Below are 12281 nucleotides of genomic sequence, written 5' to 3'. Positions count from 1 at the left end.
CCTAAAGTGAGGAAAATTGGCTTCTACCTCACAGGCTTTATTTGCCTTCCTCTGGATCAACTTGCAGGATGACAGGCCGAACTGGATGGACAGATGTCTTTTTTCGGCCTCATGTACTATGTTACTATGCTTTCTTGGCTTAACACTATTCCAATCAGAAATCTGATCTAACATTTAATTTACCTATATCGTCTGGCGTCTGTAACACCGAATGTTGAAGCTTCTCATGCAGTTCTGTCTGATCAGGAGGAAACACAGCAGGAGACGGCGTTTGGGAGCGTGAGCCATGAGCAGAGACGGCAGGAGATGCATTTTCAGAGCCTAAGACAGTATTAAACATATTATTTTTTTAAGCTGAGGAAGTGGTTTTGTCCAAGTTATTTGACTGTAAATGATTATTGTACTTCAGTAGGCCCCCCTCTATGACATCCACATTTTACATGAACAGAGAGTGTCTTGATTACACAACAAGGCACACTAAGGGGGGGCATTCAACAATTGAACTCGCATGTTATGGGGGTGTCCCGACTCTCCCCAGATGGCTGAGGAAAGAAGGATCGAGCATGCAGGATTTCAACAAGCTCGATTCTTTGTTTTCAAGGCGTCTGTCAGTGGCTTATTCTCCTCTCCCCATTGAGAACACATGCATACTCGGCTGAGCCAAGAATGCATGTTTATGTGAAGGTTGGGAGGAATGGCTGTAGGTCAAACTAATGTTTTAGGGTGTAAAGCCATAAAAAAGGGTATATTTTGCTCCTTTCGTTCTGTACATCAGAAAAGTAGTTGCATCTGGAAGATGATCCAGAACGGAGAGTTGGTGTCTTCACACTCCTGCTCTGGTGGACCTGGCATGTCCATGGATTACATGAAAGGGTCATACATTCGAATGGCTGGTACATGTCACCTATATTGACTGCTAAGGCTAAAAGATCCAACTCATTACTATACATGTTCTTAAAGGGAATTTCTGGGAGATCAATATTGATTACCTATCACCACGATAAGTCATCAATATCTGGTTGGTGAAGGTCCGACTCCTGGTGCTCCCGCCGATCAGCGGTTTGTAGAGGCTTTGTGCTTGGTTTCCTGTGCGGAGGCCACAGTGCTCACCTGAGCCCCACGGCTTCTCCAAACAGCTAGGGTGTTGGACCTCCAACGATCCGAAACTGATGACCTTTGAGCCAAAACTCTCAAATGTGTGCAACCTTACTAGTTTTTGAGGCATATAAAATCAGTCAGGGCAAAAAGACATCCTAGCAATCTGGGCATACCTGCAGTAACCAGCACATCTGCAGACAGGGCCTGCTGGTTAAGACTGCTGGTTTCGGAGTCAATATGGAGAGTGGTCAGGCTTACAACCTCTTGTTCTTCTGTGCTTAGCTGTATGGACCCGGCATCTGTCTCTGTGGTGAGAGGAGCTGCTGAATCGCTGCCAAATGGGAAACCAGCTATAAAAATAAAAATAAATTAAAAAGCCGAACACGCCATGAGCTGCTTGATTGTGTTATCATGGTTATCATGCTGCTATCTACATGTACCCACCTTCAAACTTCCTCCCCTCATACTGAAAGGCATTGAATGAGTCGGAGTGGCTGTCTGAGCTTAGCAGATCACTGCTGGCAGCACTGGCTGGAGAGGTCCATTCAGATGGGACACCAGGATCATCTACTGGACGCATTTGGCTATGTTTGTTTAGTGGGTCAGGCAAATCTTTAGGGACCTCAAGACTGCCGGGGCTACTACCTCTTCTTGTCAAATTCTGGAAAACAGGGAGGGGGAGGTGGACATACAGTAAGAATTTGAGAGTTTCCTACAAAGAGATGTCAGAAAACATAGTCATTTCTTACCGGAACTGTGCCCGACCTCAGCCGCTCCGCTATGAATTCATCCATCAGATCGGGGATGTTGGAGCTTGAGTTGATATCACTATTCAGAGAATTTATTTGGGGAGCTAAATCCTCTTTGGTGGCTACAAAAAAAAAAAGAAAAATAATAAAATAAATCATCAATTTAGTATTTTAAATTCAGCTGTAAAGCAAAACCAAGCAAGGATCAATAGGGGCGGATGAGGAGAGTAGACTTGTTAGGGTTGCAGCATGCGATTAGGGAAGAGGGGTCTCTACGTTGTAGAGCGGGGAATGTGTTTTCGGGATTAGTCATTTCTGAAACTCTTTGCAATGTTTCAGCCAATAAGCAGTTAGTGAAATCTGGGAGGAATTTTAAAAGAAAGGTCATTCCTTGAAGCAGAGTCGGCAGGTTATAGGAAGAGGAAAGGAGCACTTCCAAAGAAAAGTCTTCCTGATGTTCTGATCTTGGGCCGGCTTTCCTGATCAATCCTTCATAGGTTACAAAATATATCCCCACATAATATAAAGTTATAGTATTACAAACCAAACCAACTGTAAAAAACAAACAAAAAATAAAAATAACACATTTTTATATGGAGTAACAGGCCGGAGTAACATTCCTGGATGTCATCCTTATCTGGGCAAGTGTTGGCTCACTTCATGGGTCCAGAGGCCAAGAAATATGTTGGATTTTCTCATATAGTCAAGACCCATTCGGCCCCTTAAACAGATTGCTGGATGCTTCATTGCAGCTTGGTTATTCAGACAGGGGATGACAACATCCAAAGTCCAACAAGGCTTGTCCGTCTCTGGACAAGGTGGTCATCCTGAGTTTATACACATTACAATATCACAGGATATCAACTCCAATATGGATGAAATCATGAGAATCATCAATTTGGAAAGGTGTATCAAGAAGAAATGTTTTCATTAAAGGGTTTTTGTGGGCATATACACAATGGCTCATGTACTCTATTATGAGCCGAGATGTAGCTTCAAGCTGTAGGTCTCCAATGCTATTACTGTATTTGGACCTACCATCTATTCGTGAAATCACTAGGACTATTGATGTACAGCACGCTGGACCTAAACTACTACACTAAGGAGGGAAAGAAAATGGTAAAAGAGGCCATACTCCTTCCACCCGACTCCACCATACACATGCATGCATATATGGCCACTGCGGCGGGTACAGCAATATACACCTCCGCAATTAAAACACAAGGGGTTCAGCAGCAGCTGTGGTGTGTATCTACTATTAGAGTAAGTAGATAAGGAGTCATTTTGAGACACCCTGCGGCACTTCTACATGGTCTCAGAACACCTCGGTGATTTCTAACATTTCATGGTTCCCTTAGATAGCGGTTTACAGTCAGTCCATTCCTTAACATTGCCCCAGATACCAGCATTCCCAGAGACGGGCAAGCTCTATTACAACAGGGAACACTCAAAGCGAATGCTAGCAAAACACGGTGTGAGCGCCATTGTACATTGCGTCAGTAGGTGCCAGTGACACGTGTGATGGCGATGTGTGGCATCAGTGATGAGGTAACAGGTACTAGCTGGTTTCACAAGTGCTGGCCGAGTATTAGCACCCCCCCGATCCCCTGGATAATGTGCATGTTTGGCTTGGCTGTTACTAAACCTCCAACACTGCTTGTCTCGGGATGGACGGTCCTGTGCACTGGGGATAAGTGAATAAATGAGGATTTGCACGCGAATGTAAGAATGAGGTCAATGAAATAGAACCGCGGTTAATAAAAGGGCACCCATCTTACTCAGACAAGGGAGGGTACCCACCTCCTACTAAATACCAACTATACAATTCATGTACTACTTCACCTCCAATCCGGGATACAGAAGCAAATGCTGTAGGCCAGGGGTCAGCAACTTTCGGCATTCCAGCTGTTGTGCAACTCCCAGCATGCTCCATTGACTTCTGTGCCAAGCAAGTGTACATGCTGGGAGTCGTAGTTTCACCACACCTGGAGTGCTGAAGGTTGCTGATCCCTGCTGTAGGCAATGGGGTACCCAGGTTGGATGGTATCTGGACTGGATGTATGGATCCCATTTGGAAGTTAGAGAGTTGACAGCCAGATCACTTACATGTGTGCAGCCAATAATGATATAACCAGAGGTTCCATTGGCAGATGTAACCCTTCCCCGTTCATTAGCTGTACATAGGAGGGATGCTCAGAAATCCTTCTTTGCAGGCACCGTACGGGAATTCTCTTCATTCCGCCCATGTAATGACCTGTAATCAGGTCTTCTGCGATGCATTAATGTACTAAAAAGTGATAGCAAGAGTTTATAAGGCTGTTTATAGGGCTGCTTGACTCTAAAGGCAGTTATGCACACTGATCCCACGTCAGAAGGCGTGAGTCAATGACATTATTAATGCATGATTGCTGGGGGTGCAACTGCTGGGAGCACCACCGGTCACAAGAGTCCCCATGTCCCCTATGTGAAGTCAAGGTGTGCTCTGGTCACACAAGTGTATGTCGGCTCAATTCAGAAGGGGGACACGGAAGCCCCGATGAGACCCACTGTGCCAAGATCAAATATGTAATGGCAAATTCAAAACTAATGGCACTGCTGTATTGTAGCAGTTTAGCATGTGCAGTGAGGTGTACGGTGCTCCCCTTCAGGTACTTGGGGCACATGCGCCGGATGCTGACGGAAATTAGTCCCAAACTCTGATAAGATATCGGTTCTTCTACTACACATTGTCCACATTGACGGTTTTCACAAGGGCAGGTTTGGAAAGCTAAACCCCAGGTTTAATGGCCCCCAACCTAGGTGACCGGTTGCCTTTATAATAAATGCTGCATTTTGGATGCATTATTAAAGGGGTATTCTGGTTACTACATGTTTTCCCTTAACCTCTGGATAGGGAAAAACTGATTGATGGGGGTCCTAGCGGTCATACCCACACAACAGGTTAAATATCCCCTTTACTCCTTTAGAAGTGTTGGCGAACTTTAACTCCTCACCTATCCTCTGGACCCCCACTGACCATGAGGATTATCAAGTTCTAATGTCCCAAAATGTGCGCTGCCGCTCCATTCATCTCTATGAGACAGGCCAAGAGAAGCCAAGCACATCACTTGACTATCACCAGGGGTCTCAATGAGAAGAATGGAGAGCCAGCGCACGTCTGTAACTGTCGTTTACGTCACGGAGGGGAAAAGGCCTTTTCCGTTATCTGTGAGGGTACCAGGGGTCAGGCTGTAATCGATACAAAAAAAAATCCTCAATGCAGTTTTCCTGCATCGAGGATTCGTTTTGATCATGTGACCACAGAGCGTGAGTCAGCACCACGCTGCACTATCCTGGGCCTGGTGTGTACACATAGTCAGCGTGCGCTGCCTGACGCTGTGCGACGTCAGATCCCAGTGCATGTTGGGAAGAAGAAGAAGCTGTGATCCCTCTCCTGCGGACTCCATATCGGCAAGCCGCGCACCCTGCCAGGAAAGGTAAGTATTACGGTGGGGGGGGGAGTGAAGGGGCTGATGGCCATGATGGCATGGAGAGGCTGATGGCACTGGGGGACATGATGGCATGGAGAGGCTGATAGCACTGGGGGACATGATGGCATGGAGAGGCTGATGGCATGGAGGGGCTGATTGCACTGGAGGACATGATGGCATAGAGGGGCTGATGGCACTGGAGGACATGATGAAATAGAGGGGCTGATGGCACTGGGGACATGATGGCATGGAGAGGCTGATGGCACTGGAGGAAATGATGAAATAGATGGGCTGATGGCACTGGGGGACATGATGAAATAGATGGGCTGATGGCACTGGGGGACATGATGAAATAGAGGGGCTGATGGCACTGGGGGACATGATGAAATAGAGGGGCTGAGGGCAGTGGGGGACATGATGGCATGGAGGAGCTGATGGCACTGGGGGACATAATGGCATGGAGGGGCTGATGGCACTGGAGGACATGATGAAATAGAGGGGCTGATGGCAGCGGGGGACATGGCATTAAGGGGCTGATGGCATGGAGGGGCTGATGGCACAGAGGACTGATGGCACTAGGGGGGAGCTGATGGCGTGAAGCGGGCTGATGGCAGTGGGGGACATGATGGAGGACTTGATGAAATAGAGGGGCTGATGGCAGTGGGGGACATGATGGCATTAAGGGGCTGATGGCATAGAGGGACTGATGGCACTAGGGGGAGCTGATGGCATGGAGCAGGCTGATGGCGCTGAGGACTGATGACACGGGGGGCTGATAAGTTTTTATAAAGGAAAATGTTCTTTAAATTCATTTTTTTTCTTATTAGAGTATGCGATTAATCGTTGGATTAATTGATAGAATACTTGATTACTAAAATAATCAATAGCTGCAGCCCTAGGTCGGGCCCCAAGTGATCAGGTAGGTGTTAAGTTGTTATATGGTGAGCCAACACGTTTGAAGGGAATCTGCCACCAGGAAATTCACTGTCAGGAACAATGACTTATAGGGCCAGCTCAGCTGATTGAAATGGTACCTTCTACTTCTCTCTGGCAAAAAAGTACCGTACTTTTAATCCATTTGCAAATGAGCATTAAATGCACTGAGGGTGGGTCCAAGCCACTCTGTGCACCCTTGTTTCGCCTGCTTCTTCTGCCAGCCACTCCTCTACATTGCCAGGGCCAGGCAACATGACCATGTAGGAACCTAGCCCTGCCAATCAGGAAGAAGAGGGAGAGGATGGCAGAGGAAGCGTTAGGAGCAAGAGGGCACACAGCGGCTTGGGCCCGCCCTCAGTGCACTTAACTGCTCATCTGCATATAGATTGCAAGTATTTTTTCTTTAGAATGAAGCAACGGCTCAGTGAAAGGTCTCATTACATTCAGATGAGCTGCTAGCCCTACAAGACATTGTACCTGGTTTATCAGTAAATTTCCTGACAACAGTGACATCCCAATCCAGCTGTTTGCATAAACCCAAAGCTGTGGTTCACCTGATTCAAATGTTTTTTTTTCCTAATACGCAAATTAGGCCTTTGGTGCAATGAGGGCGTCACCGTTGCTCTTGTTACAGCCAAGCCCCACCCCTTTCTGTGACCATCTCCTTCCCTGACCTGATTTTATTGACAGGTCCAGGCAGTGGCAAAGCAGTGCGAGAAGCGGCTGTCCACAGAAATTAGTGGCGCATGGAAGCAACAAGAGCAATGGTGGTGCCCTCTTTGCACCAAAGACCTCATTTGCATATAACATAAGTAACATAACTCGGGACTGGAGCCTCGGATCAACAAAAGAAAAACAGCGGGGGTTAAATCAGATGAACCACAGCTATGTGTTCGTGAAAACAGCTGGCAGGGAGGTCGCTGATGACAGGTTCCCTTTAAGTCTGTCTGGCCGAATATGATGTTTTGCAACAATTGTGGCGCATACGGTAAAGTTGCATTAATATACAGAGGTAACTGGATTATTAGCTGGACATAGAAGAATTCTTGAAGTTGCAGAACTTGTGAAAGCGTGGAGCACAAACTCCGTACACAAGGCAATGAACAAACAACACGTTGCAACAAAGCAGTCAATGGAGCGTGCACCGCGTAGCACCATCTTACCGCTTACATGTAGCTATCACCTACATACAGCTGTAATAACTTTGTAAATGCATTGCACTGCAACCTGCCTGTACCTCACAGCTGCATTCATAGTTCTGCCAGTCGTCATTGGAAATAGACCACGAGCCTGTTGTCAGACACATCTGTGACAGCTTAGCAGAGCTAAGTAATGTAGGCAGGATTTCCAATATACAATGACTGGAATAAAGAACATGCTCTGACACTGAGTCAGCAAGGAATGCTGGGAGATTTCAGCTCTGAAGCCTTCAGAACTGGGAATGCAGCTCTGAACTATGCCACTGGCCGTAGCTCAGGATCAGTACAAGATAAATAATGTAGCATACGACAAAGTCATTACAAACCTTTTATGTAGAGTAACTCTATATGTAAATGGAAAATAGTAGACAAGGGTGACACAGGCTTCAAACATTACCTAGGAGTCTGTTCACATATCACCAGCAAAGTTCCTCACGGGTTATAGTTTGTGCACATGCAGACACCCCGATGACAAAGCAGGCATCAGGACCATCAATCACATCAGCTGCCTATACACATGACCATGGATAGTAACAGGCACCCTCCAAAACCATCCAATTATCGTCGCCATGTAGGTCTATGTAGTGGTCGGGGTAAATGGCGGGACTTCACTGGGGTAAACCAACTCAAGGCAGAAGTAATCCTGATTTATTTGTCCCCATAGAGAATGGACACTTGAAGATGGTGACTAATCGGACTAAAGCCGGCTGTAGACATCAGGAGCTTTTTTATGGTGACGCACGATAATGAGTCACATGAGAAAATGCACTAATGGCAGGTATGATGGTTTTGGCAATAACAGTTTTTTTTTCTTAAAACAAAAAGTTATATTATTTTTCAATATATCTTCGGCATCACTTTTTCATCTCTTTCAATATCTTTGCTTGCAGTCATTCAATAGGATGCTTCATTGTTAGCTTTCAGTAAATATAAATGTGTCCTGCTCATGTGGCACACAGCTCTGATAAATGTCCTGTAATTGTAATCAGTTCACCATGCACCTGTGTGCACGTCACGTGACCAGTCCTGCCCACTGTGTGCACACCACGTGACCAGTCCTGCCCACTGTGTGCACACCACGTGACCAGTCCTGCCCACTGTGTGCGCGTCACGTAAACAGTCCTGCCCATTGTGTGCGCGTCACGTAAACAGTCCTGCCCACTGTGTGCACGTCACGTAAACAGTCCTGCCCACTGTGTGCACGTCACGTAAACAGTCCTGCCCACTGTGTGCACGTCACGTAAACAGTCCTGCCCACTGTGTGCACGTCACGTAAACAGTCCTGCCCACTGTGTGCACGTCACGTAAACAGTCCTGCCCACTGTGTGCGCGTCACGTAAACAGTCCTGCCCCTTATGTGCACGTCATGTGAAGAGTCCTGCCCTGAGTGCACATCATGTGAAGAGTTCTTCCCACTGAGTGCACATCATGTGAAGAGTCCTGCCCCCTGAGTGCACGTCATGTGAAGAGTCCTGCCCCCTGAGTGCACGTCATGTGAAGAGTCCTGCCCCGAGTGCACGTCATGTGAAGAGTCCTGCCCCGAGTGCACGTCATGTGAAGAGTCCTGCCCCGAGTGCACGTCATGTGAAGAGTCCTGCCCCCTGAGTGCACGTCATGTGAAGAGTCCTGCCCTCTGAGTGCACATCATGTGAAGAGTCCTGCCCCCTGAGTGCACGTCATGTGAAGAGTCCTGCCCCCTGAGTGCACGTCATGTGAAGAGTCCTGCCCCGAGGGCACGTCATGTGAAGAGTCCTGCCCCGAGGGCACGTCATGTGAAGAGTCCTGCCCCCCGTGTGCATATTATGTTAACAGTCCTGCCCCCTGTGTACACATCATGTTAACAGTCCTGCCTACTGTGTGCACGTCACATGACCATTCCAGTCCATGTGCGCACACCGTGTGACCATTCCGGCCCCTGCGTGCACACCACCAGGACATTTTTTTCCACTGGAAAAAAAAAAATGAAGGTGTCCGCTGGCAAGCAGATATCTTGAAAACCATGTTGAACAGATGCAAAAGTACACTGAAAAAAAACGGAATACTCCTTGATTGACCCTGATGCCTGGCGTTTTCTAGGTCATGGTCAGTGTTTTATATGTGCATTGTACACTTCAGTGGTGATAGGTGGACGGGTTGACACAACTGTTAAATACATGAATGAAAAGATTCCCCATTCAATGCGTTCAAGGAGTAGTTACGTGTAACCAAACGAGAAGACTGCAGGACAAGACACTTAACAGAGGTGTTCTCCAGCTATCCAGCGACACAACTGTGATAGCCAGGACGTGACAGCACTCACCTCATGGGGAGGGGTATTAGTAAAGAAAGCAGAGTTGCTGAAAAAGGTAGGGGAGGTACAACACTTTCAGAAAGGTTATATCAGCCACAGGGGAGTCACATGCAAAGATCCCACAGAGGGTGTCAACGAGGCATGGAGGAGGTATAAGCGGCAAGTCATCCCAAAAGAAGCTCCTGATTGCTGGCAGCTGGGGTTTTTTCATCTGCAATACAAAGCCAAACGGGTGTTGCATCGTTGCGTGCGCTCTGGGGACACTTCCCAGGGCTGAAGGATCTCACCTGCTGCCTTCCTTCCAAAATAGCCCATTACATGACCGTACAGGTCCTTCAGTGGAGCCTCGGCTGCCGTCCTTTGCTGCTTCTGCAGGGACACGCTGGCCTTAGGTTTTGAGAGAGCATGAACAACAGATTTATATACGCCTCCTAAAGACGCATGAGAAGAGGCTCTCTCTTGACTGCTAGACCGCGGCCTGGTGCGGCTAGGTTCCTTATGCACTTGTGTTGGAGGGTAGGGAACACCAGTTTGGTCAGTCCCTGACTGGCTAACGCCTGACGCTACTCTCACTGCACCCATGGCGGTGGATGCCGTGGGCTTCCCTGTATCCACAACTATGGAGGAGTTTGAACTCAAGCCACTTATCTTGCGCAGCCTGGCTTTCCATGGGGCATCTTTGTTCTCCATAGAATTGTAGAAAAGCACCGCCTCAGTCGAAGGACGGAAAGAGACCTGCACACTGTTGCGTTTTCGGCGAATTGCTTTGGCCTTGTGCGTCACAGACTCGCACAAGTTCTTTATGTTGGCCCCGTGTTCACCACCTGAAGATTGAGGAGGCTGAGAAGATTGCAGATCAGGAACCTCATCTTCCTCTGCTGCAGCTTGTCTAAACAGACCTCTCTTCCGGTCAACTTGCTCCAGAACAGATTTACTTTCGGTTAACTCTCCGTCAACCTGAATCCTCACATGAACATCCCTCGATCTACCAGGTACCTTCAAACCCCCCGATTTCCTGGCTACGTGCCCCTCTAAACCTGAACCACTCTCACCCTGTGGTGGGTGATGGAGCCCCTCGATTAACACTGTACGGCCGTCTCCTTTAGGGCACAACTCTGATTCATCAAGGTGCTCTTTTTTATGATCCACCAAAGTAGACCCGACCTTGCTTTTTTCCATCTCATCACCTTGAATGCTTTGCGCTTTGAAATACTCCCTTAAAAAAGGCAAAAGGTCTCCTCCTCCCTCCAATTCCTCATACCAGCCCTGCTCAAATTCTGCATCTGTCAATTCAGCCGAGCCAGTCAATTGGCAAAGGTGATCATATATACTGCCATCCGCCTGTGTTAGGGATGCTTCCTGACAGTGTGTGTTAGCACAAGGGGGGTCCAAAGTCTGAGGGGAGGGATGGTCTGCAACTGGCACTGCACCTTTGACTCTCTCAGCCGTCATGGGCCCCAGGATGTCAGATGTGCTGCTGCTGCGAGGTAAAGTTGAGGTTTCCTCATTGGCTCCTCCAAATGTCTCCGTAGGGGTCTCCTCACTCTGGGAGTAATGCCTTACTCGGGGAACGCGTGGATGGACAGGGGCGTCATCCATTTCTGTCAGACAGAAGGGGGAAAAACATTGTAAATTGATTTCAATTTGGTCGCTTAATTAAAAACAATCATCTTGTTTGTACGATTTTGCGGCTGTGTAGAAAGAAGTCAACTTTAAAAAGCAATGTCACGGATGAAACCACGACATTCAGGGGAGGAACAGACCTCACAAAGTGACTCTACTTCTTTATACACATGCAGTCACTATATTTCATTGCAGCCTTACTGTATTAAGGGGGATGGGGGGGGTCTGGAAGATGAGGGTTAACAATCAGGACTGGGAAAGCATATTGTTAGTATGTACGTTGATATAAAAATGGCAGCATGTAAAGGGAGGCGACTGGGCCCAAGCTAATGCAAATGCCTTCAATGAGTTAAGGGGGTCTTTCAGGAGTACAATAATGATGAACTATCCTCAGGACAGGTCATTAGTATCAGATCGGTGGGGGTCTGACTCCCAGCAATCCCGCCAATCAGCTGAATTAAAGGGCCTCAGTGCTTGTAACAACATACCGTTAATGGCTGTGCTTGGTATTGCAGCCCAGGACAAGGAATGGGCTGCAGCGCACGCCCGAGCACTGTGGACCTGCAAACAGCTCTGATTGGTGGGGGTGCTGGAAGTCTGACCCCCCCCATTAGATATTGATGACTTGCCCTGCTCATCTATATCTCCTGGAATACCCCTCAAATAGTTTGTCATGTGCTGCACATTTGTTGGATGAATGGCAGCACATTTTATGAGAACGAGTAGTCATAGTAATAATCATTCCTCATAACTGACTGGGTCCTCAACCCACGTAAATGTCCTTAATTCATCATGAATCCCTTTACAGGCAGCCATGTATTAGTAGTGCTGCTACAGTAAGTGGTGAATGCACCAGATTTGTAAATACGTGAAGAAAAAAGAAAAAATAAATTAAATAAATTACATTACATTAAAT

General features: G+C 47.4%; 1 protein-coding gene across 5 annotated transcripts in view; it reads right to left on the bottom strand.

The window, feature by feature from the left end:
- RALGAPA1 (Ral GTPase activating protein catalytic subunit alpha 1) overlaps positions 1–12281 on the bottom strand; it is a 174168-nt gene that overhangs the window by 88127 nt on the left and 73760 nt on the right. For 3 of the 5 annotated variants that reach the window (XM_044271450.1, XM_044271451.1, XM_044271452.1), the window contains 5 exons: positions 10030–11343; positions 1848–1969; positions 1543–1759; positions 1272–1448; positions 184–321 (listed from right to left, as the gene is read on the bottom strand). In XM_044271450.1, coding sequence (XP_044127385.1) covers positions 184–321; positions 1272–1448; positions 1543–1759; positions 1848–1969; positions 10030–11343 — 1968 coding nt within the window. The remainder of the gene's footprint in view (positions 1–183; positions 322–1271; positions 1449–1542; positions 1760–1847; positions 1970–10029; positions 11344–12281) is intronic. The other 2 variants (XM_044271453.1, XM_044271454.1) reach the window with 1 other exon arrangement.

Source organism: Bufo gargarizans, chromosome 11 (genome assembly GCF_014858855.1).
Source record: "Bufo gargarizans isolate SCDJY-AF-19 chromosome 11, ASM1485885v1, whole genome shotgun sequence".
Lineage (NCBI taxonomy): Eukaryota > Metazoa > Chordata > Amphibia > Anura > Bufonidae > Bufo > Bufo gargarizans.
The sequence above is the reverse complement of the archived record's forward strand: the minus strand, read 5'-3'. Positions and strand labels throughout refer to the sequence as shown.